The 25,760-nt window shown below is 50.1% G+C and overlaps 1 protein-coding gene across 5 annotated transcripts in view; it reads right to left on the bottom strand.

Moving 5' to 3' along the window:
• DPF3 (double PHD fingers 3) overlaps positions 1-25,760 on the bottom strand; it is a 288,449-nt gene that overhangs the window by 62,179 nt on the left and 200,510 nt on the right. For all 5 annotated transcript variants that reach the window (XM_045072827.1, XM_013057477.2, XM_013057478.2 and 2 more), the window contains exon 7: positions 11,059-11,196. In XM_045072827.1, coding sequence (XP_044928762.1) covers positions 11,059-11,196 — 138 coding nt within the window. The remainder of the gene's footprint in view (positions 1-11,058; positions 11,197-25,760) is intronic.

Genomic DNA, 25,760 nt, shown 5'->3' with positions numbered 1-25,760 from the left:
CCCTGTCTGCCGCCAGCTCCCTGAGGGCAGGAGCAGTGTCCTTAATGGCAGAATCCCCAGCACCCGGCACCGGGGCCGACGCCGTGCTGGCCAGCAAACACTTCAGGAAAGGCTGGACAATCTTCACAGAGGCGCTTTGGACAAAGCAAACATTGAGGCAAAGGGAAGTCAAAGACTAGGAGTCGAGTGGGTGTCCAGTGTCCCCCGAGGACCAAGTGACCATTCTAAGGCACTGATGGCATCAGTCCTGTTCATCACAGGGACAGAAAGAGGGAGCAGCAGAAGCACCATCGGAGAGAAGAAAGCTGTGGTGGAGAAAGCCAGTGCGCCTTCCCTGCCTCAGGAATCCTCTCCCTGAGACATTTCTTGGAAAACCAGGATGGAGGGAGTTAAGAATTCCCAGACTGGGTTGGCTTCGGAGCCCCTTGAACCTCATGCTCGAGGGCCTCTCACCAGGAACCCCACAGAGCTGGAGAGAGAACAGCCTGTCTTACTATGTGTCTGAGGGGCTGCAGAATCTTCAGACAAGTTGAAAGGTGGTGCCAGCCACCCCACTCATCCTTGTATCTACTTCTTTTTTTCCATTTTTGTGGAGTCCAAACCTCACACCATTAGACACACACCTTGAGAACACTGACTCCTAAACGCTGTGCCGTGACAACAGAAGACACGTCTGCTCACATCGATGTCTCTACTCGGTTAGAGCTGCGAGTTGCCGGGAGTTTGGACAGCACATCCCCGATTCTGGGCCGAGGTGGGCACATGACCCATCAGCCATGTCCTTTGTGCTCCAGCCCCCCCGCTGGCAACTTTGGGATTGTCACCGAGGCTTCAGAGAAGAGAGGAAAAAAAACAAGCAGAGCTGATGACTTTTTGCAGGGCTGATTAGGGAAAGCACGAGAAGATATTTCAATTTTCCAGTGGAAGGTCATGTGGGTCAGTTCATGCCCTGGCGTAGCAACTTGTTATTGCCACCAAATGAGTTAGGGGAAAGGAGCAGCGTTTAATCTGAGAGTAACTATGTCAACGGGGCTCTGAATGAAGTGGAGTCATTCCCCTTAGAGAATTGCAGGACATCTCCGCGTTTTAGAGCACGATAAGCCTCATCCGTATAAGTTGTCAGGATATTAATACTGTGATATTAGAATTCAGCAAGCCTCGCCTCTCTCCACCCCTCCTCACCACCACCTCCAGGGGACTCGGCCATGTCAACCCCAGCAGCCCCACAATGGTGAGCATTTTCTAGGTCCTTCGGACTGAAAAAGCAGTCCTCGAGAAAATGAAAAGGATATGACTAGTGTCAGGTCTGAGGATTAGGACAGAGTCAAGAGACCACAGAGCAGAAGGGCAGCCCAGCCCAGGAATGAGGGCCCAGATGGGGGACACACCCAGAAAGCAAGCCAGGAAGCCGCTGCTGAGAGCCACAGACACGTCATTTGCCATCCTAGGACAGAACTTTAGGAAAAGAGTGAAAACCAAGTCTATCCCCTAGTTCTCACAGTGCAACCTTGTTCCTGGTCAGTCATCTTAATTCGGTGAATCCACAAGAAAAAAGAAAAAAAATTGAACATCAGTCTCCAAAAACTGGATTTCTCTAAGGCAGTGGTTCACCTGGGAACTTGTTAAAAATGCAAATTCTAGGTCCCTCCGCAGACCTACCAAGTCCAAACTCCTGTAGGAGGACCGAGCAGTCTCTGTGCTAAGGGACAGGTGATTCTGATGGGCTCAAGCTTAAGAATCACTGCTCTATGACCACACGCATGTCCCATACGTGTTCTGTTCATGCTGTGCTTTATATGAATTGACTTATTGAATCTTCACGTAGCCCCGTGAGATAGACGCATCAATGTTCTGATTTTACATAGATGACTCTCATGGCACAAAGAAGCAAGGCAGTCTTGGGTCACATGTCAGCAAGTAGCTACGCTGGCTCCCAGGCCCACCAGCTACTACCCTGCCCTGGCCTCAGAAGCCACACACCTGAGGGAAGTCAAGTCAGGGTGGATGGCAGGCCTCAGGGCTTCTCAAATGTGAGTGCTGTGCAAACAAACCAGGTAGGCTTCTCACTAAAATTCAGATTAGGATTCATTGGTCTGGCTTAGAGCCGAAGACTCCACATTTCGTATAAGCTCCCCCACTGGGTAGCCAACCGTGAAGGTTTGCCTGGCACTGGGGGGTTCCCAGGGCACAGGACTTTCAGTCTGTAACTGGGAATGTCCTGGGCAAACCTGGAGGAGTTGGCCATCTGGGTCCCAGCAGATGTTGAAGCTGCTGATCTCACTTTGAAAAGAAATAACACACGGGGCGCCTGGGTGGCTCAGTGGGTTAAGCCGCTGCCTTCGGCTCAGGTCATGATCTCAGGGTCCTGGGATCGAGTCCCGCATCGGGCTCTCTGCTCGGCAGGGAGCCTGCTTCTCTCTCTCTCTCTCTCTGCCTGCCTCTCCATCTACTTGTGATTTCTCTCTGTCAAATAAATAAATAAAAAAAAAAAAAAAAAAAAAAAAAAAAAAAAAAAAAAAAAAAAAAAAGAAAAGAAATAACACAGACCCGCAAGGTGAAAAGTTTGGATCGTATTTAAATGCATTATAAGTTCTGAAAGTGGAGCATAGCATAATCTATTTTATGTTTTAAAAAAGACCTGTGGCACCTGGGGCGCGGGGGCTTGGTCAGTTGAGCTTCTGACTCTTGCTCACGATCTCACGGTTGTGAGTTCAAGCCCTACATTGGGCTCTGGGCTGGGTGTAGAGACTACTTAAAAAATATACCTTTAAATAAATATACCTTTAAATAAAAATAAATAAAAAGACCGCTTTGGCCAATCCATGGAGTAAAAACAGGCTAAAAGACCAATAAAGAAGTTGCAGGGATTCCAAGCAGGATCTGGTGGAAGCCAGGAGATGAAGATAGGAAGACGGCCTTGGAGTCTATTTTGGAGGGGAAGCTGATACAGGTAGTGAAGGAAAATAAAGCCAAGGATGAATCCTAGGTTTCACTTTGGGCACAGCATTATTGTTTGTAAAGAACAAGGTCAGAAAGAGAAATATACGAGAGCAAAGACAGGAAAGACTATGAGAGACACAAATGGAAGACGCAGAAAAATTACTGAACTACGTGATGTACGGTTTTTTTTTTTTTTCTGGAGTGAGATTCATTTACAAATTAAAATCTTGGGCAGAATTTGTAATGGGGGGCGTTTCACATAAACCACAAACAGCTAAAGTTAGTTTTGAAGATTAAACATGCTTACCATGAACTAGATTGCATCTTCCCCAAACCCTACCCCTCCGGGTGATGGTATTAGGAGGTGATTAGGTTTAGATGAGGTCATGAGGACGGAAGGAATAGTGCCCTTATATGAAAAGACACCAGAGAGCTCACTTCTCTCTATCATCCCGTATCAAGGAAAAGCCATGCGAAGACACGGCAAGAAGGTGGCCATCTTCAACCCAAGAGGAGAGCCCTCACTGAACACAGACACAGCAGCACTTTCATATTGGACTTCCAGTCTTCAAGATTGTAAGAAATAAATTACTATTGTTTAAGGCGTTTAGTCTCTGGTATTCTGCTAGGCAATCCAAGAGAAGTGTCCACTAATACATTTGTTTCTCTTGAAAAGCCACTGTGCGCTATGATGCACTCCACAGTTGGCCTACAGGTGAAAATTAAGAGATACCACTAGGACAAAGATCCCATCTTTAAGATTAGGAGCCATCACTTAAGGCTCCAATGTCCTGACTTAACTGAATGGTGTCCAACTCAAGTACATTCACATCTCAGCTTCCCATCCTGCTAACCATGTAACTTGGGGCAAGCAATGCCACCTTTCCAAGCCTCAGTCCCAGCACATGCTTCATGGGCTGTGAACTTTATACGAGACAATATGTGCAGAGTGCCCGGCACCTAGTAAAGCTTCTGCCCTTTCTTCTCCTCTTTCTTCTCTTATGTGAAATAATTTTATTTCTGATAAAGGCAGGGGGTGGGGGGAATCAAAGGCCTAAAGACACTTCCCAAGAAGTGACACATGATGGGAGAATTCACATTCATGCTTCACGTCTATACGCACATCGGCTGGAGCCCGTGTGCCTTGGTGTCCTCTAGGGGACACAGCACCCACCTTCCTTATGGGGCTGCTGCAAAGAGGGAATGAGAGGAATGTGGCCTGCCTAGCGCAGTGTCTGTCTGACACATTCAAGGAATGTCAGGAAGTATTACTGTCATGGTCGTTACTCAGAACGTGAAACGCTTCAGTCCAGAATCTTCTAGGTAATTGGGCCAAAATGTGAGAGAAATCAAAGAGGATCCTGGGAAGGTAAGGGGAATGGGGAAATGGGATAATAAATATGGGGATGCTTCAATGGTTCGCCTCAGCCCCACACTTTCTCCTGCTGGGTTTCCTGCATCCATCTTACTTCCCCAATTAAACCAGAAATTGTCCTAGGGTTAAGACCATGTGCTATGTTTTTTTTTTGTTTTTTTAAAGATTTTATTTATTTATTTGACAGAGAGAAATCACAAGTAGGCAGAGAGGCAGGCAGAGAGAGAGAGAGGAGGAAGCAGGCTCCCTGCCGAGCAGAGAGCCCGATGCAGAACTCGATCCCGGGACCCCGAGATCATGACCTGAGCTGAAGGCAGCGGCTTAACCCACTGAGCCACCCAGGTGCCCTGCTATGTTTTTTTAAAGGCCCAATTATACCTAGTCCCTCCCACACGTGGCCACAGGTACAGTAAGTGCTCAGTAAATACCCATGTTTCGCCTGTGTGGGACTGCCATCCTCCATCTATGGTTTCACAAAAGATGCGCCACAGCTGGGCCGGGCTCTGGTAGTTACGCCTGATGCCAGCGAGACCCCCCATAGGCATCACACAGCCACAGCCGAGCCCTGATTCAGATTAGCCATCTGTGGTCATAGACATGCTCTGTTGGTCCGAACGGCACAGAGACGGGATATCAGCACTCGCAGTGGGCAGGCAAGGTGCCAAACGCCCACATCGTCTCACTGAAGACCAGCACAACCTCAGGAGGTCAGTATGGTTACTCTCTCCATCTTATAGATGACGCAACAAAGGAGCAAAGAAGTGCGAGTGACTGACCGACCCACCATCACACAGGCACAAGATGGTAGCGTGGCAAGGATGGAATTCAGACTCTGGCCTGGCCAATTCCATGGCCATTCTCCCAGCCAAAAGCCCCGAAAAAATAACTCCAACTCTATCCTCAAGGCCAGAGGGAGCCTTCAGGTTGCTCTTTGCTTGCTTCATAATCTATAACTCTTTAGTTAAATAATAATTCACCTGAAGAACACCTGTGGTTAGATTCCAAATTCATTCTTCAGGAAGTGAGAAGCAGCTCGCTTCTCCAGACAGAGCCCTGTGTCTGAATTTTCTTCTCTCTCCCCTGGAACAAAGCCTGAATTTCCTGAGTCAAGGTTGGTAAGTGGTGGATTGTGTGTGCTTTATGGTTTCTCAGGCACCTTCAGAGTGATCCAAAATCCTTAAGCTTGTGTCAAAGGCAATTTTCACTCTCTCTCCTAAAGCTCTCTTGGTTGCCCCCGGGCCATATGCTAGAGGACAGAGATGTCAGGAGACTAACGTCTGTTAGATCTTTCCCATCAGTGTAGCAATGACATCATATGCTTCTTTTAGGTAATTTGCACATTATCAGACTAATTTTCAGATTATCTAATCAGCCGACATTACCCTTAATCAACTCAGCTCTCCTCTTCCAGTCCTGCGGAGTACAATATGCCCTCCAAAGGCGTGCTAGTGTGGGGCCTTCTCTTCTCTTGGTAGATTCCGAAAGTCTACCTATGTGCCAGGCACACCATCACTGGGCAGAAGACAAGACACCTCTCAGGACCCAGGACAACCCAACTTCCATTCCAGGGACCTGAGACACAGGCTTGACATAAATTTTATAGATCCATGTTTTTAAAATCACTTCCCTCTTAGGAGCTCCAAGTATGTTATACAGGACATTTTCTACTCGTTTACACTATCAGGTAAAAGAGATACGCCATGGGACAATTAATACTATATCAAACAACTTTCTTTATAAATCATTTGTCCTTGCCTTCTAGTAATTGCTACTGTGGCTCTCCTTTGCACACAGGATGCCAGCTACACAGCCTGGCATAGAAGATGCTTCCAATGGCGGCTCCTGCTCACTTTCCCACCATTCTTCCAATGCTACCATCAGACCCAACTACAATCCCTTGTCTGGGGCATTGTGCTATTTCATACCTCCCTGCCTTTGCCCCTACCTGGGAAGCCCTCTCCCTCCTGGGAAGTTCCTCTTGAATCTTCCAGAGCTAACCTGAATGTCCCCTCCTGAGTGAAGTCTTCGCAAATCCCCAATGCAGTGGTTCTCAAGCTTCTGCGTGCCCCAGAGTGCCCAGTAAAATACTGGGCACCCCCACCCTCAGAGTCTCTGTTTCAGATCTAGTGGAATCAAGAATCTGCATTTCCAACAAGTTCCCCGGGGATTCTGACGTCACACTGGGAGCATGGCTGCCCTAAGGGGTACAAAGTGTACCATGCCCTTGAGCCCTTGGCCCTTCACTATTCTAGACACACTCCATTATGCACTCCTTCTCAAGACAGAGATTAAGAGAGTATCTAGTACAGAGATATGAAGCCAGTGGATGGATGGATGGATGGATGGATGGATGGATAGATGGATGGACAGACGGATGCATGTATTAGACTGAATTTATTTACACAGCTTTTCCATTGGTACAGGACCTCATCAGTGCTCACACCCACCCCACCCCCAGAAAACTACCTTGAAATCATCACTTTGGTAGATTCCCATTGTGTGTGGAAGATAAAAGGAAGTTCAAGAAGAGTTGTGGCACAGTGAGCATGCGTCAAAGAGTTCAGAATTCTGATCCAGTTCTCTCTGCTACACTGGTCCCCCAGGACTGTATACCAAAGTGGCATTTCAGAAGTCACAAGAGGATGGTTCTGAGTGGGCCACCTGGGTAGCTCAGTCGGTTAATCAGCGTCTGACTCTTGATTTCGGCTCAGGTCCTAATCTCAAGATCACGCAATTGAGCCCCACGCTGGGCTCTGTGCTCAGTGGGAAGTCTGCTGGAGATTCTCTCCCTCTTCTTGTCCCTCACCTGCTGTCCCTCCCCCTGCTCACTCACGGACTCTCTCTTTCTCTCTCTCTCTAAAATAAATAAATAGGAGCATCTGCATGGCTCAGTTGGTTAAGTGTCTGCCTTAGGCTCAAGTCAGGATCCCAGGGTCTCGGGATCAAGCCCCATGGGCTCCCTGATCAGCCGGGAGTCTGCTTCTCCTTCCCTCTGCCCCTCCCCCATTCGTGCTTGCTTGCTCTCTCTCTCTCAAATAAATAAAATCTTTTACAAATAAATAAATCATTAGCGAGAGAGAGAGAATGCTTCTGAGTGGCATCACACAGAGTCCTAAGTTGCCCCAGTCCCCCCTCCATACACACGTAGACTACGTAGTCTATGTACGTGTACTGGTACACACACACACACACACACAGACACACACGCAGAGTGATTTCATTTGTACAACGCAAATACAGGTGCTCAGAGAACTGCAAGAAGGAAGAAGAATCTGACCTCACACAGGGAGAGAGGGGAAGGGTGACGGCTTAGGTAGGGAAGACCCCAACAGAAAAGTACTGTCCCCGCCAAAGTGAAGGTCGGAGCTCCAAGCATCCCAGCGCTGCCTAGAGTGGAGGCAGAGAGTCAAGGGCATGAAGGTAAGGGGACAAACCTACAGAAGGGACAAGAAGGGTGTCCTCAGGAGACAATGCGCAGCGAGGAGAGAACATGGGTGGGAGGGGCCATGGCTTGCTGAGCCCGAGGCCTGGGGCGGCCTGGGGCGGCCTGGGGCGGCCTGGCGCTGGGCGGGGAGGGAGGTCAGAGCTGGCTCCTGCAGTCCGCTCTGCCTGAAAGCAGCAGCAGGCACAGGCATGAGCTTCGGCTTGGCTGGAGGCACAGTCGGGGGGTGCGGCCAGGGACGGCAGGCAGACCAAAGTCAGAAGGTCTCTCCTGCTGCAGGTGGTGCGAGCACAGATGCCCGAGCCGCGGAAAACTCCTGAGTCGGTAGGGCTGCTTCTCCCGGCGGCCTGCGTGGGCTCACCAGCAGCTGGGCTACCCTACGGCTCTGCTAAAGAGGGAGAAGTCAGCATTCCCACATTGTCGGCGTCCAGAACTTTTCCTGGGGGAAACTGCAGATCAGCCTCTTGGATGAAGCTCTCCTGCCTCCCTCCCCCAGCCCAGAAGCCTTGCCAAGGAAGGATCACAAAGCTGGGACCTTCGAGGCTGCAGAGCTGTCACGTTCAATTCACCACACGGCTCCAGTGGCATTTAGGGGCAGGATGGATGGAAGCCCACCCCCACCCCCAAACAGTGGGAGCAGCTAATGACTGGGTATTAATGATGCCAGCAATTAGCGCTCACGATAAAATGGTTGGGGGGCCGCTCACCAGGGGAATGTGGGAGGGAACGGAGCAGACATTCGGAGCAGCAGACAGATGGGTGGCGTGCACGGTGCAGAGAACCTGGGAAGAGCTTCTGTCTCTTAGATTTGTTCAGAGAAATTGGGCAAGAGGGAAGGAATGGCTTCTGTGGCCCCGGGGGCCTTCCTGCCACACCCTCCTTGCTAGCAAAATTGGAGTTAATCACAGAGTTCTCAGAGGCCTTGTGAGCAGATGTTGTTAAAAAGATGTTTGTGAAGGTTCTGGAACTTTCCTCGTGTAAGGAGGCCCCAGATGAACCCAGGGACAGCTATTGCTTTTTATGCAGCTCAAACCCCTGGGGTAGTCCCATGAGGCTTTTTGAAGAATTCAGTTTGTCACCAGCAGGTGAGAGGGGAGAGGGAGAGGCCTCGCTGCCTGACTCAGGACGCATCTCCATCCAGGAGGAAGACACACCATTTCCTGACTAAGCAAGGCCATCTGGCCTCACGGTAAAGACATGAGGAGACAGAAGATGCTGAGTCACGAGCGTCCCCAAGGAGATCCTGGTAGACGGAGGGAAATGGGCCAGCGCACACCCCAGAAGTCAAAAGCCAGCGGGTGTGGGTGCAGGTGTGGGGGAGCCAGCGGGGATGTCTGAGGAAGAGATTTCCTTGATCCGCTTCAGGCTCGCAGCGTACCTGCGGGACCACGAGGAACCTTCCTCTGCTGTGGCCATCGCGGTGCACACACACACAAAAGAGACACAGACAAAAGAGAAACATTCCAGATCCTACTGCATGAGTAAAGCACAACACAGGGACCAAATGGCTTGACATTTGAGAAGAGATGTAAAGAAGATAAGCCAGCACTGGGAGGACTGGGAAATAATACCGGGTTAACAGATACTTCAGAGAGAGCAACCGTGGCTAATAAATACTTTCCAGATAGCAACCCAAAGCAAAAGAGATCATTCTCGGCCTCCTTTGCCAGAAGAGACAATAGGTTCGCCTAGGCCACTTAGCCCAGAGAAGGGATAAGAGGAGAAACAGAGGGACGCAAATGCCAGCTGCCCCGTACATCTTCCTTTCTGAAAGGCTCAACCACGGGAACCTCTCCCCAGGGAGGAGAGAGAGAGATCGAGAGAGAAAGAGAGAGAGATTGAGAGAGAGAGAGAGCTCAGCACGACTCAGAAGCTGGCACGGGGAGGTGGGCCAGACGTCCCTGTCCTGCTTCCCAGCTTCTGTCCAGTTGATAAGAGCAGGCAAGGAAATCAGGGTCTGTCACATGAAAGGCTTGAACCCTGTGAGTGAGTAGGAATTAAAGAAGGTATGTGGGCTGAACTGGGTCCCCCCAAAAATGTGTATGTTGAAGCCCCAACCCCAGGCCTCAGGACGTGACTCTTCTGGAAGAGGGCCTTTAAAGAGGTGATTGGGTTATGGTGGGTATCCTTCTAAGTCACTGGTATCCTTCCAAGAGGAGACCTGGGCACACAGAGAGACAGCAGAGGTGCATGATCACAGACGGACCACCGTGCGAAGAGGCAGAGAGAGGGCGGACGCCTACCACTCCGCGACAGAGGCCTCTGAGGGGACCGCCCCCAATGACACACTGGTCTGGGTCTTGCAGCCTCCAGAAGAACAAGAAAAGAAATCTCTGGTCTTTAAGCCGCCCAGTCTGTGGTATTTTGTTATGGCAGCCTGAGCACGCTAATTCAGAAGGCGACGTCACAAGGAGAAAGGAGGGTGGGGTTAGGCAACACTGACACTAATCCCAAGAAAGGTCTTGGCCAGAGTATGGTAATTATTTCAAAGATCCAATGAGTAGCCGATGGACATCCGTTGACTCAGCTGATAGACTAAAATGCGCAGAAGCTCCCCCCAGACCCTAGAGCCTGATCGCTTTCATTACACCACATCGTTCGCCTGAAGAATACCTACCACAAAATCTTGTGAACAAAATAAAAAAATAGAGGGCATGTCCACAGTTATTCTTCACCTAATGATCTTAAAATGACCCACACCTCGAAACAAGCTCTTTAGACTCCATCATGCCACCCCATTTTGAGTTTTTGACAAGTGCACTCATCACGCTTGCTGAGGGAATGTTCGAGTGAAAAGCATGGAGGCTCAAGGGCCGTATTTCTAGGGCAGGAGAGCCCTGAACCAAAACTGTGACCCCCTGTAACAGCCAAGGCGACAGATCCAGAATATTCTACAGCTCTTGGTGGCCAAGGCAACATTTGAAATGTCCATCTGAATTGACATGCCAAAAGGCTATGCCCAAGTCAGGTCAGCCCCTGTGAATGGAACTTCTAGAGCTGAGGGAAGGAGAGAAACAGGTCTGGCATTGGACAACAGCCAGATAACTGGCTTCCCCTCTGCTTAACACTCACCTCCCTTCCTCTGGGAACAGAACTGGGGTCGCCATCTGGCCCAGCTCACTCTAAGCCTGGGGCTCAGAGGACCCACGGGGAAGCTGGGGTTACATTAAAAGAGCCAAGTCACCACAGGACATTGAAACCAACCCACGGGGGCCACCAAAGATGCCAGAGGTGAAAAGAACACTCTCTCGCGCTGCCCACCCACTTCATCACTGCCCCAACCCAACGACTGGAAACTCACGTCTGTGGTTCTCATTTCTGTGGTTAGGCGGGGACCGGGTCTCCTGGTCCTGAGCTTCATCCCCCTCCTCGCTGGCCAGGTGAGTGTGAGCGTAGTGGTAGCTAAGTCCTGGCCGGTTCTTGTAGCGCTTGCCACAGACTAGACAGGGAAAGAGAAGAGGGAAAAAGCAAAGATGAGCAACCTCTGCAGTCACTGCCCGCATCTCCCAGGAAGTGACTCTCATCCGTCTGCCCCAGAGCTGCGCTTCCCTTGCGGGGAAGTGTCTCCCACTCTTGGGCAGAGCCAACACCCCAGCATGGGCCCTGGATTAGAAAAACCAGAAAAGTAAAGGATGGAAGTTGAACTCTGTAAGAGCTCCTTTCCTGTCCCTGGGCAAGTCACTTACCCTCTCTGGGCCTCAGTTTCTGCAGAGGGAAAATGGGAATAATGATAGTATTTAACTCATAGCGTTGCTGGGTTGAGTTCATCTCTGTGCAGAACACTTGTAACAGTGTGTGGCACGTGGTAAGGGTGATGATGATTACAACTTTGAGGGCAAAGGGCACTGGCAGTCCATCCAGTCCAACATCCCATGGCAGAGGTGAGCCAAGTGAGGCCCAGCAAGCCTAAGTGATTTGCCTGGGAACACACAGCTACTTGAGGCAGAGTCACTAGAACTCAGGTCTCCCGGATCCCCATGCAGTGCTCCTTCCCCACCACATGGTGGTTAACTCTGTATAAAGTACAAAAGCTGATACAGATAATATTTTTGATGTATCACATGGTGATCCGTGCTAGAAAAACACATCCCTCTTCTGCCATGAAAACCATGAAGCCAAGCCATCACTGGTAGATGTGGCAACCAAAAGCTTGTGCCCTTGGTGCCCCAGGAAGCCTCTGGTACCGAAAAATCTAGGAATGTGTCCTCACGAACACGACCTCTTGCGTGGACAGTATGAGACAAGGACACCCAGCCGCATAAATACGGCTTGGTTGGGGCACAGAAGAAGAAAGGGGCAGTTCCATTGGTTGGCTGCCCAGTACCTCAGAAGCAGAAGCCCAGCTACATGGCTGAAGACCAGACCACCCCCACTGTCAATGAAGTTGGATTTAGTGCTTCACAATTTAGAACGATACGTGTGGCTAATTATTATTCTTTACCAAATTTAAGTATTTCCTCTTATCCCTGTGTTGAGTTTTATTACAGGAAAATCTGATCAGCCTTTCAGTATCTACTAGTGTATGACTCTCCTTCCGTTTGTTGGTATGGTGAATTATGTTGATTTCCTAATGTTTCTTCTTCTTGGGCCATTCCTATATTCCTAGAATGCTCTCTGTTGGGCGAAAGTACATTATCCACTTCATAAACTGCTGCATTCTGTTTTCCAATCTTGTGTTCTGGATCTATACTCAGATCTGAGATGGAGCTAGAATTTTTGACCTATCTTCTACCACATTTCGATTTTATGGTTATATCGACTTCCAAAAATGAATTGAGGCAAATTGCTGTGTGAAACTGGACAAGATATGTAGCCTCTCTGTGCCTTTTTTCGTATCTGGAAATGATGATAGTACTACTTACCTTGAAGGGTTGTAGATAATATTTGTATCTCACTCAGTACCCTGCACATAACAGATGCTGATTAATGTTGAAGAGGGGCGAGGGGCCAGGGTGAGGGGCTTCAGCTTAGCCTGAAGTGCCAAGTGCTAAGTTTTGGGCCCTCCTGAAAGAGGGACTTTGACCCTGGCCTCAAACAGTGGAATTTAACAATTGGTTGGACTTTCTTAATAAGGTCAGAGTCTGAAATTCAAGTTGGTGACCCAGTGGCTCTAAGTTCAAGTCCTACAATTGGTTACTTACATTCTCTTCCTCTTTCCCTCTCTCTCTCTCTCTCTCTAGTAAATATATCAAAAAAATAAAACGGCACTCCACATCTCAATTCCATTTGACTGGGGAAATGGGACCTAAAGAGGCCCCCAAGGCACACTCTGGGCCTGTTTGTGGCTTCTTCTATTTAACCTCTGCAACGATCTGAGGTCAGTAAACAGCAAATCGTGGGGTCATCGGCTATAAATCCACTTAGTAACAAAGCGTAAATGTTGATTAAGAATCAGGACCGTCGGGGCGCCTGGGTGGCTCAGTGGGTTAAAGCCTCTGCCTTTGGCTCAGGTCATGATCTCAGGGTCCTAGGATCAAGCCCCACATCAGGCTCTCTGCTTCTTTCTCCTCTCTCTCTGCCTGCTTCTCTGCCTACTTGTGATCTCTGTCTGTTAAATAAATAAAATCTTAAAAAAAAATAAAAAGAAGAAAAGAATCAGGACCATCATCAGGGTGCCTGGGTGACTCAGTGGATTGAGCCTCTGCCTTCAGCTCAGGTCATGATCTCAGGGTCCTGGGATTGAGTCCCGCATCTGGCTCTCTGCTCTACGGGGAGCCTGGTTCTCCCCCTCTCTGTCTGCCTGCCTCTCTGACTACTTGTGATCTCTCTGTCAAATAAATAAATAAAATCTTAAAAAAAAAAAAAAAGAGAAATGGCTGAGAATTGCTTTTAAAAAAAGAATCAGGACAGTCATCTCAGTATTTCCATAAGGACGCCTCCGCTGACTCCGGAAACCAGTCTGCAGACCTCCCTACTACCAACTCCACAGCATTCCGTTTGCGCCATTTTGTCATGTCAATTGCCACCATCTTCCTTAATCACAGAATTCCAGGGTCTTAAAAGTCATGTGGTCTCACTCATCACATTGTTTTATTCCCACTAATGCTCGATGCCTGGGACAATTCCACGGATCAGGGAATCCCGATCCACCCAAACAGGCGTTTCTTCTTTGATGTCCTTAAATCCTAGTTACATCTGTACCAGAGGACTTCTCTTAAGGACAGTTTCGTGCCAGTTTCGGCTTAATAACAACTCCATATCTTCTCTTGCCATGCACATATAATGGCCTCAGAACACATCCATTGACCAACTGATGAATGAACACAGAAATACTTTGTGGGAAAGCCAGGAGATGGTGGGGGTGGGGAGAGGGAAGCATGTAGAATCTGATCCATCTATCCACATTAATCTCATAGTAATAGGTCTTTAAACCTACAAAACCAAACCCAAGCAAAAAGCTTCCCACATCTCCTTCCCCAACACCATAGAGAGTAATTATTTTTTAAAGCAAATCCTTTTGCTAGAAAAGAGATTCCTGAAGAGTGGTCCCCAGACCAGCACCATCAGCGTCACCTGCGAAGAGCTTAGAGATACATGTTCTTGGGCTCCTGCTCACATCTATCGAATCGGAAGCTCCGGGGATGGGGTCAGAAATCTCTGTTTTAACAAGCCCTCCAGGTGATTCCCCTGCACACTACAGTCTAAGAACCGCTCTGCTAGAAGAATGAATAGATTTGGGCTTGACTCTGCTCACCTTGGTGCACCTGCACTTTGGGATGGTGGAAGTGGCCGGTGGGGACAGTGAGACTCATGCTCGGTCATTAGAGGAAACGGAAGCAGACAGTACAGGGAGGTCATGGAAACCAGACCTCTTACCCATCACCCCCCTACACAGAACTACAGAGCTCTCCTGATGGAGCTGCCTTTTTTTACCACCTGTTTGTCCCATCTTATTCCTTCATCATCAGGTCTTCAAGAAAACATGTATTTAACACCTCATATGTGCCCAGCCCCGTGATGTGACGGAGCAAAGGAGCAAGGAAGCCGGGCAAGACTTTGTCCGGAAAATGAGGAGCCAGGGAAGGATTGTAGCCTGAGGACCGACTTATTCAGATTTACATTTTAGAAATCCTATTTAAGATTATAGCGCAGCAGACGGATTTGAAGGTGGCAAGAGGCTATTTTAGTTTTCTATGTGTGAACAATGAGGATTTCAGGATGGGAGAGGGGTTAAAGAGAAGGAGTCTGGTGGCAAGGGGTGGGTACAAGCAGTGAGGAAGAACCGAGAATGACAGTAACTTGGTTTTCCTGGCCATGCCCCATCCAGCCCCAGCTTAGCTCTCTAGCCTCGCCTGACACCACATTCTACCACCTTCTCTGCCCTTCTGCCCCATTGTCTTTCTACTCTATAAACATCTTTTTTTCTACCACAGAGCCTTTGCACAAGCTCTTCCCATGGCCCACAATGGTCCCCAGCCCTAGTATGCCTAATTAACACTTCATCCTTCTTCAGGTGTCAATTCAAATGTCCTTCTCCAGGGAAGTCTCTCCAATCAAAATTAGGACCCCAGTTTGTTACCTTCCTAGGACAAATCATGGATCACTATGTGTGCCCCCCACCAGCAGCAAACATGGCAGCCCCTGCGTCTTTGCACACTGCTGCATCCCCAGTGACCAGCACGGGGAAGCGCACAGCCAGCACGCAAGGTCAGTTAAGGGAAACAACAAAAACACTACAGAGCAAGAGGCCTAAGGATGAGGAGGAAAACCAGATTCAAAGAAGAAAGAGAATGAATTCAGTCTGGGGTTGCCCTGCACACTCTGAGCTTAGGAAAGAGACGCGGATGTGGGAGGTTGAAAGGGCGGCAGGGGGAGTTAGGAGATGATGGAGAGAGAGGAAAAATGTGGACAGAGGACAGAACTCAGAAAACACCAGTATCTTAAGAATGGAGATCAAGAGTATACTTAACACGATAAGCACCGCATAAAATATATAGAATCGTTGAATCACCACATTGTACACCTGAAACTAGTATTAAAGGTAGTAAATTATACTGGGATGTAAATTATACTGGAATTTTTCAAAAAAAAAAAAAATTTTTTTTTAAAGAGGTAGGATTTCCAGATGACAGGACCAAGGACACAAACCGTCACGGCCATGGCGAACAGCTATTGACTGTGTACCAAGTGTGAGACCTGTTCTCTTGTGTCCAGTCAATTTGCTCACGGCAACCCAAGTCCCCATTTTACAGGAGAGAAGCCGGCAGAGTCAGGAGAATGCCAGATGCCTGAGAAGGGTCAAGATAAACAGAGACTAGAAAGAGATCCGTGGAGGTGACAGGAGGCCACCTTCATGAGAAGGGAATCCACGACCTCCAGGAGGACAAGATAAGACTTCAGAGGCCTAGGGTGCTCCGGGAAACGAGGAAGTGGTGACAGGGCTGACAGACCACTCCTGCCACCAGTGAGGCTGGGTGGCGGATGGGAATGGCGGTCGGGGAGGCTGAGTGGGCCTCGTTCTTTAACAGGGCACACCCTGGAGCAGGCTCACAGGCTAACAGGAAGGAGGCGGGAGGGAGTTTAAAAGACAGGGTTAGGAGGAATTGGAGATAATACAGCAAGATGTCTGACCCCAAAATAAAGCTTCTAACCCAAGTACCAGGCCTTTGAATGACTTCCTCCCAGGGACAAAAGATTTCTAAGATTTATCTTGGTGGAATTGTACCTGGATCAGACTGCTACGTTTTGATGGAAAGAAATGCCTTAGAAATCCTACTTTGACTGGATTGGAAGCAAAGGAAAACCCAGTGCTATTTAATGATACCTCCCTGCCACACCGAACACAGACCGACCAGCTTCACGGGCATGAGACCCGTGCCTTCAGACCGGGTCCATGCTCAGAAGGACCCCACGCTTGGCCTAAGGCTTTGCTGTCACCATCTTGAAATTCTGAACACATATTGAATAAAGGGTCCCTCATCGTCATTTTGCACTGGGCCCCATAAATTGTGTATCTGGTCTTGGAAACCTGCTGGGGCTGGGGTCAGAGATCGGGGAATAGGTTACTCAAAACAAAGAACCTGACAGCACCAACAGGCAGGTGCTGCCTCATGGAACACAGACCCCAAGCAGCCCTGAGCTGGGAGTAAAACGCTCTCTGCAGTAACCTTGAAAATCTGGCCCAGGCATGCCTGTGCCACCCTTCAGAGAGGCAGCTTCTGGCTGGTGAGTAACGGGATAGGCTGGGTCTGAGCTGCTGGGACTCAAAGCCCTGTCACGTCTGCTACCGACCACCTGTGTGATCTGGGCTGAGTTGCTAAACCTCTCTGTGCCTCCGCATCCTCTGGAAACAACAGGGATGATCACCACAGCACATCTGCCTCACTTTGTCTGAGGCGCCTCTCTGTGAAAGAAACACATTTAGAACAGTGCCTAGGGGCGTCTGGGTGGTTCAGTTGGTTAAGTGGCTGCCTTCGGCTCAGGTCATGATCCCAGGATTCTGGGATCGAGCCCCGCATCGGGTTCCCTGCTCAGCAGGGTGCCCGCTTCTCTCCCTCCACTGCTCTGCTTACTTGTGCTCTCTCTCTATCTCTCTGTCAAATAAATATATAAATCTTTTTTAAAAATAAATTTAAAAAAATGAAACAGTGCCTGGCTGGTCGGGAGGGGCAGCCATTGTCCGCTATTATCAGCTTCACGGCCATCAAAGCAAAGGGAATAAACCCAAAAGGGGAGGGGGTAGCTAGCCATCTCTCCTCTGCAGATGGGGGCGAGGGAGTCGCCAGAAAAAGAGGGTGGGGAAAGTACACTGAAAATAAAGTCTTAGAACCATCTGCTCTCCCTTTATCACGTCAGCAGCCTCACTCTGGAATTCTCCGCCGTGCAGAATCCCACCGAGCCCCAGGACTGCTGAAGCGGTCAGAGACGGCTGCGCCCCATCTTCCTACCTCAGTCTCTGTCCCCTCCCCGGAGCCCGCTCCTTTGTGTCCTGGCCCTCTGAAGCCATCACCCCAGGGACGGGTCAAGCCCGGTCCAGGCACAGCCCGAGGCCCTTCTTTTCACCTTGGCAAGCGTGCACCTGGATTTGTGTTCCTGGCACGGCGCTCGGAGGGGACCGGCTGTGACAGTAAGGAAGGTCCAGCTTGCCTTCCTCTTTCTCCTTCCCCTGGGGCGCATCCATCTGTCAAGTTGCAGAAATAGTGCTTGCCCACTACCCCATCCAGGGGCCGGATTCTCCAGGTAGCACCTCCCGCCTGGAGTTATGAATACCTTCAGTGTTGCCCCAGAATACCTACAGCGCCCCCCTCCCCGCTCCAAGCCCACCCCGCTGGCACCCTGTCTGCGGGAGCAGGGTGCACAGAGGAGGCGGTGGCGGCGGAGGAGGGCGGGGAATCGGGGGCAGTTTGTGGGAACAAAGCCGGCTGCCGCAGACAGCAGAATCCTTCCTGCGGGGGAGAAGCAGCCGCCTTCCCCACTGATAACTTAATGACTCTGGCACATTTTCATCAGCCCAACTTGGAGCACGCAGTGGGTATCTGAGCCAGTGGTTTCCGAGAGACTGAAAGCAATTACAGGATGAGCGTCCAACGACAAAGCCTGGGCCTTGGGAGTCACCGGGCCGCATCTCATTCCCAGTTCTGCCCCGTGGCACTTTTCACACGACCCGAGGATGCTACTTCCCTCTCTCTGCAGCTCCACTTCCTCGGTCTGTAAAATCGACCCAGCAGTGCCTGTCCGCCGCCGAGGCCTCCAGACCGTCACACTTACAGACTGCGAGGCAGGCACACGGTCCCGCGCGGGAGTTCCGAGCGGCCCACAAGATAAGGATTGTCGGGCCCCACTTTACAGATGGGGAAACTGAGTCTGAGGGCGTTGAAGCAACTCCCTCAAGGGCAGGGCAGGATTTGAACTCAGGTCTGCCTGGCTTTGAAGCACGTGACTGAACAATGTGCTATCCTCCACCGGGACGCCCCTGCCACTGCCTGGGGCTGACCTCCACGGCCCCTCGCCCTCTGTCTCTGGTTTGGCCGGCGGGAGGCGCGGACAGAAGAAGGGCAGGTGAGAGGAGGAAGATGGGGATTTGTGCCCTGCCCTCCCTGCCGGGGCAGCGTGCTGGCACGGGCACCATCCACCCTCCCTCGTCCGGGGCGCCGTGTTCCTCCCCCTGCCCCTTGGCACCTTCCCCCTCCCCCTGCCGGCACTTGCTATCGGGCCCACACCTCCTTCATCGTCCTGTCAGCCGCTGCCCGCCCCTTCAGCTCTTCTGAGTAGAATCCTATGTCCCACTGGGCCCAGGACGGATACTCAAGGAGGCCCATCTGACAAGGGAATCATACGCTGCCAGACCGGGTCATAGACATTGGGGGCTCCCCATGCCTTCCTGACTTCTCTCCGCAGAACCATGTGGGGGATGGAGGAACGCCCGCGACCAGTCCCCCGGGTAGGGAGAAGCCCCAGTGAGGAAAGCCCTGCGGGACTCAGCGTGGGATAAAACTCGGAGGCTACTTCAAAAAGCCACCAGGGCAGACTTGCTCGTGGTGGGGTATTAATCCCTACGACTATTTTTAATGCCGAGGCCTTAAAGAGCCAACGATGGCTCCACGGACCCAAATGAGGAGGGGAGCCCGGGTCCTGCAGTGTCTGAGCATCGAGAGGCCCCCCTTGGACAAGTCCCAGGGGGCTCTTCCTCCTGGTCCAGATGTCCAAGGCCCAGACACGTTGGGTGGCCTTTGGGAGGCCGGGGATCTGGCCCTGGCTCTCCTACTCACTAGCTATGCACCTGTGGACAAACCCCATACTTCTCTGGGCCTTGGGTTTCCCCAACTGTAAAACAGGACAGCTGAATCAAATGATCTCAAAGTCCTTTGATTCTAGCACTTGGTGATTCTCTGTTTTCTCTGGGCTCTCTGAGGCCTGTATGCCTCAGCAACTAGTCCCTGAACCCCGAGAGAAAACCAGTGTCAGCTCTCGGCCTTAGGACCCACCCAGGGCAGCCTATATCCCTATCCCCATCCCCCAACTAACCCAGGTCGGCAGCTGCCTTCCTGTGGCTGTTTCTTCTTCCAGGCCACAGTTGGTGCTTCTTTGAAACGGAGTTCTTCCGGATAGAAGCACAGCGGGGATGGAATAAGGGTGGGATGTAACATCCTGATTTTTCAAAGCCACATTCCTTGGGGCCTGGCACGGACCCATGTATTAGGAATGAGCCCAGAGACAGGATCTATCAAATGCCAGTGATCCGCAAGTCCTGTGTCTTCAATGAGGGAGGGCATTCTGCTTATTTCAGGAATTTGCTGTATACTGAATGTGACTCTGGTTTTTTAAAAACAGGAAGAATGGAGACAAGCAACAAGCCTTCCATTTCTAAATACTATATAACCCGATTTCAGATCCCCAGCAGAGAATGCAGAAACTCCCAAAACCAAAGCATTAAGTGTGTTAGTGGGACTCTTCCCTGCCTCGCTGAGAAGCAGGGTAGCAGAACTCTAGTGAACTCTGGGATCTGCCTGGCTGGGCGACCTTGGGCAAGTTACTTAATCTCTCCAAACCTTGGTTTCCTGGTCTGGAAAATGGGGCTGATGACAGTTCACATCTCACCTGGGTGTTATGAGAACTGAAAGAGCTCATCCTTGGGAAGTACTCAACACAGTGACGGCCTTACGCCCACTCAACGTAAGGCGTGCTTGCTAGCTTCTCTGGTCCCTGACGCCTCCAGCAGGCAGGGCACAGAACAGAACTGGGGACCCGAGCTCTACTTGCCTAACTTGGCATTTAAAAAAATAAATAAATATTTATTGAGCACAACTATGAACCAGACAGTGAGCTGTTTTTGCACACAGTCTCATTTAACCCTCTGGGAAACCCTCTAAGGTTAATCTTATTGTGCTCACTTGACACAAAAAGAAAGCAAAGCTCAGAGAGGTTTGGGGATTTGCCCAAGGTCACAGCCAGGAAGGGATGTAGCAAAGATTCAAATCCTGGAGTTCTGACTCAAGAACCGCCTCCTGGGGTCCCCTTGCAGAGACCGTATCTTCAGCCCTTATTCTGGTGTGTCCTACCCTGGCACGTCCTTAATCTACTTAAAGGACAAAATATAATTCTGTTTTTAATCATGCATTTAAAATTACCTAAATAATAAATGTAAATGTCAACATTTTCGGGGAAAATAAACAAAGAAATGTTAAAAAAAAATAAAAATTAGACATGTTACCATAAAGTATGGCAGCCCCCAGATCTGGAAATGTGGCTAGGGTGCTCTCCCTCAGGCTCTCCACAGGAACATCTGCCATCAACTCTGCCTCAGATGCAGATGGGGCTTTATTTGGGAGTCCCGACCTACCCGGTGTGTCCCACTGGCCTTTCCCTGAGGTAGACCCCCATCCACTTACAGCATCCACATAAGTGCCTTGCTTCCTTTGGGGAACCAAATGCCCATTAGCATGTGGTGAATATTGCTGCCTGGATGTCCTACTAGTTCCACATACTCCTGTGTCCGTTTCCTCATTCCCCAAAATTAACTTCTCCTCTAGAATATTCCAGTTAAGCCTCCTCATGTCTTCATGACCCAAGCTCAAGACTTCGATAGCTCCTCCCTCTCGCTTGGACCCCACATCCCATTCTGCAGGATTTTCACTCATAAAGTCTCTCCAGTTGGCCCCATCTACTTTGTCCTTGCTGTCACCACCATCCAGACTTCACATCTTCTCCTATCTCCTTCTCAGCCCTCAGGCTGTAGGCTCTCTGCCCTGAATACACCTTTCCAGAACACACCTTTCTGGGATCATCATGTTCACAAGTGATGATGCAGGCCCACCTCTAAGCAAATCAGCCTGCCATTCCCAGTACCCTTGTCCCATGCTGAACCCCCCAGTCTTCCTACCCCAGTGCTCTGTTCTGGCCAAGCTGGTCTCTCCCCATCCTGCTCTGTGCATCCCACACTCCTGCACATTTTGGGAGCAACCACTGTGCTAGGGCTGGGATGCAGGGTGAATGTAGCATACCTCCTGCCCTCCAGAGGCTCACAGTCCAGCCCAAAGAACTGACAGACTGCCATCATCCAGTGTGACAGGTGGTGGCCTACACAAGGTAAGACAGATCCCAGGAAAAGGTGAGTGACAGGAGAGGGGGGAGACACTGTAGAGTGGGGGAGGGAGGCATTGCTGACTGGGATCCAATCCTGGCTCCACCAATTTTTTTTGGTGGGTGACCTCAGGAAAGCTAATTAACCCCTCTTCTCCCCAGTCCCCTTATCTGTAGGATGGAGGTGACCAGACCATCTGTCTCATGGCACTTCTGTGAGGGTTCAAGAATTAATATAGATAAAAACCCACAGAACGTTCCAGGCCCATAATAGAAGTCCACGAACTTCTGCTATTATTGCTATTACCCCGCTGGTCTGCCACCACCAACTCCCACACATACTCCTCCCTCCGGGGAGAATAAATTCAATTCAACACACATTCACGCAAGCCCTGCTTGGCCTCCTAGGGAAGCAGCCTCTGACACAGCAGCTCCTGCCCCCTGCCCACCACTCCCTCCCCTGAATCCCGACAGCGCTCTCTACCTACTCAGTGAACTATACCTGGCCGGGTGTTATCTCTGTGATAGCGGCCTTATCTTTCCAACTCTACTGGAGATGGAGGACAGAAGGAACCAGCGAAGGAGGAAGAAACATTCATTAAGCATATCCCAGGTGCAAACATTTTTATATCCATCATCGCACGTGCCTTTCCCAACCATGCACCATCCCCACTCCACACCTGGACCTGGAGCCTCCCAGCAGCAAAACGATTATTTCAAAAGGCCCCAGGTAACAAGCGAACAACCAGCAGAACCGCCATTTGACCTCGGCTTTTTCTCACTCCAAAGTCAGGTCACGTCCCTCTTCACAGAGCTCTCTCTCTCTCTCTCACCTGGGCGGCCCTGACCTTGCTGCCCACTTCCCTTACCCCCGACTGCGACTGGAAGTGAGACACATCAAAGGCTGTGCCCCAGGCTCTTTGACCTCACAATTCCACTCCTAGGAAATCATGAAAGCATTATGCAAAGATACAGCCTCAATATTGTTGGCAATAGTGAACAAACTTTAAACTGTCTAAATGTCCAACAAGCGGAACACGGCTGGAGCAAACTGGGGCGTGCCCACGTGATGGGACACCATATAGCCCTCCAATGTCATTAACATGCCTAACTGACCTAAAGCGATGCTTCCCATGTACTGTTGAGTGGGGGGATGGGTGAAAACGATTTGTACCATGGTTTGCACACATGCGCGCGCACGTGTGTGCATGTGTATGTCTGTGTGCCTGTGTGTGTGTGTGTGTGTGTACAGAGAGACGGAGATAGAATCCTCAAATGGTATACAAAACCAAAACGGAAGCTATCTCTCAGGAGAAAGCTTATGGGTGATTTTTATTTCTCCTTTATGCATATCTGTGATTTCTGATTTTTCTGCAATGAGTAGGTATTATTTCCATAGAAAAGATCATTTAAAAAAAAAACTGCTGCCCATTTTCATATCTATCCTGTTACTGGTCCTCTGCATCTTGGTAGGAATTATTTGCCACCAAGTTTGCATTCAGGAACGGCTAGCTGAGCATCGGCTCTGGCTGGAGGACAAAATAATTCAAGAGGGCGTGGGCTACAGCTCAGAAAAGGCAAACCAAGTCCTTGAGAGCCTGGAGGTGCGGGCCAGGGGCGGGGAGGGCAGGGCAGGCCACAGGAGCAAGGAAGGAGAGACAGGCAGGTGTCAGGGGAGTGGAGAGAAAAGCGGGCAGCTTCTCTTCAGCCCTGCTTGCGGGACCGCCCTGCTGGGACACCGTGCAACCTGTGTCCGTGACAGGATGGCATTTAAATATTTAAAAAGACCCAGCTTTGCCGTAACAAATGCACTCAATCTCCAGGAATCAATCCCATGCCACTGGCCCTGCTCCACAAATCAAGTTTCTGGGGCACGGAGCCTTCCTCACCCTCCCCTGCCGCACCCCATGCAAGGACCCGCAAGATAATAGCGCGGACAACTGAGTGATGAGCCCGGCTTCCCTTCGGTGACAGGGGCAGCCAGCCTGAAGGCCGCGTTATTGGCTTTTCCACTGCAGCTCGAAGCTAAAAGCACATGAGCCTTAGAGAATGTGGGGCCTTAATGCCCTCAAAAGGAAAAAAAAAAAAATTTTTTTTAATAAGACTGCAATAGTCATCTGATTCTCCCAGTACACTCAGGTAAGGGGGAATCCAGAGTAATTTTAGGAAGTTGAGGTCAAGCAGATTTTCTGAGACTACGTTGGGTGCAAGCTGCGTCTGGCCCATTTGCCAGTCCACCCAGCCCACAGCCCCCCTCAGCCTGCGAATGTGATGGTCCAACATCTTGTCTCCAGGGAGAAGAGACTCATCGTTAAGCCACTGCCTGGAAAGAAAGGAGCCCATGGCGTAGGGAAGGGGTGCTGATGGGGGAGGTCGAGATACTCAAGAAAGGAGACCCCTCATTGACGAATCAGGAAAGTGACGTCCTCGCCCCTGAAGGGTAGAACCAGGACCATACCCCCAGACTTTTTGCTTTTCCTCCCAAACCCTTCTCCCTCCAGGATTCCACAACCAAGAATGGCAGGAAGGAACCCCAAACCCTATTCTGAAACTGCCCCATTTGGACATAGTTAACCCCCACTGAATTTCTAGAAGGGAGGCAACACCGCAAAGTGGCCATGATTTCAGTCACGGGCCACACAATCAAAAACACATGCCTGTAGGGGGAGAGGTGGTGGAGACCAAGGTTCTTACTGATCTGGAGACTGAGTTGGGTGCCCCCACTCCTGGAGTGTGAGTACCAGACAGCACTCAGCTGAGTCATGCTCCCGGGAGGGCTCTGACCATGCCTATTTGCCTTTTGTCACTAATCCACTCTAATGCCCCAGTTTGGGGGAGAGGGTGATTTTAATAGATTTAAATGTAAAAGGCTTAAAAATGTATAATCTATTCCGTTCCTGCCAGCCTGACGCCTAGAAGCCATCTGTTACCAGTGGACATGGCTTCATCTCATAAGTGAGATGTATGGGATCATTAATTCACTTCTGGTTGTTCTTTAGAGATGGGGAGACAGGGTGGGCGGAGGGGCGGAGGGAGAGGGGAGAGAGAATCCTAAGCAGTCTCCACGGCCAGTGAGGAGCCGATTCGGGGCCCAGTCTCATGACCCTGAGATCATGACCTGCGCCAAAATCAAGAGTCAGACACTCAACCAACTGAGCCACTGAGGCGCTCCATTAATTCACTTTCAAAGGTTTATTTATTTATTTATTTATTTGAGGCAGGGGAGGGGCAGAGGGGGCGAGATAGAGAGAGAATCTTAAGCAGACCTCGGGCTGAGCGCAGAGCCCAATGCAGGGCTTGATCTCATAATCCTGAGATCACAACCGAAGCCAAAACGAAGAGTCAGACGCTTAACTGGCTGTGCCACCCAGGCACCCCTAATTCACTTTTAAAACATGTTTTCTCCTCAACTCTCAGGAGAGCCAAACTCCAGGGTAGGAGGGCATATTTTCCCAGCAGTATGTGTGGACACGTCCCTTCACCTCTCTGCACCCTGGTTTCTTCATACTAAAGCGAGGTCAACTGTCCCTGCCTCTCAAGGTTACGGTGAGGACTTACACACGCACGGAACGGGCTCGGCACCGCGCTCCGCACGCTGTAAGCGCTGTGAGCAGGCGTTATCACCGCGATCCTTAAAAACTGGGAACAAAAGACAAGCGCTGGCAAGGCTGTGGAGAAACTGGAACACTTGGACGCTGCTGGTGAGAATGCAAAATGGTGCAGCTGCTCTGGAAAATAGTACGAAGGTGCCTCAAAAAACTAAAAATAGAATTGCCACAGGCTCCAGCAATCCCACTTCTGGGTATTTGTCCAAAAGAACGGAAATCAGGATCTCAAAGAATTAGCACTCCCAGGTTCATGGCAGCACTATTCGCAGTAGCCAAGATGTGGAAACAACCTAATTGTCCATTAACAGATGCACTGATGATGAAAATTTGGTAGATCCATACAACAGAATATTCCCCATCTTTTAAAAAAGAAGGA

The sequence above is a fragment of the Mustela putorius genome, unplaced genomic scaffold, assembly GCF_011764305.1.
Source record: "Mustela putorius furo isolate JIRA1106 unplaced genomic scaffold, ASM1176430v1.1 tig00000129_pilon_pilon_pilon, whole genome shotgun sequence".
Lineage (NCBI taxonomy): Eukaryota > Metazoa > Chordata > Mammalia > Carnivora > Mustelidae > Mustela > Mustela putorius.
This window is presented reverse-complemented; position numbering and strand designations above follow the sequence as displayed.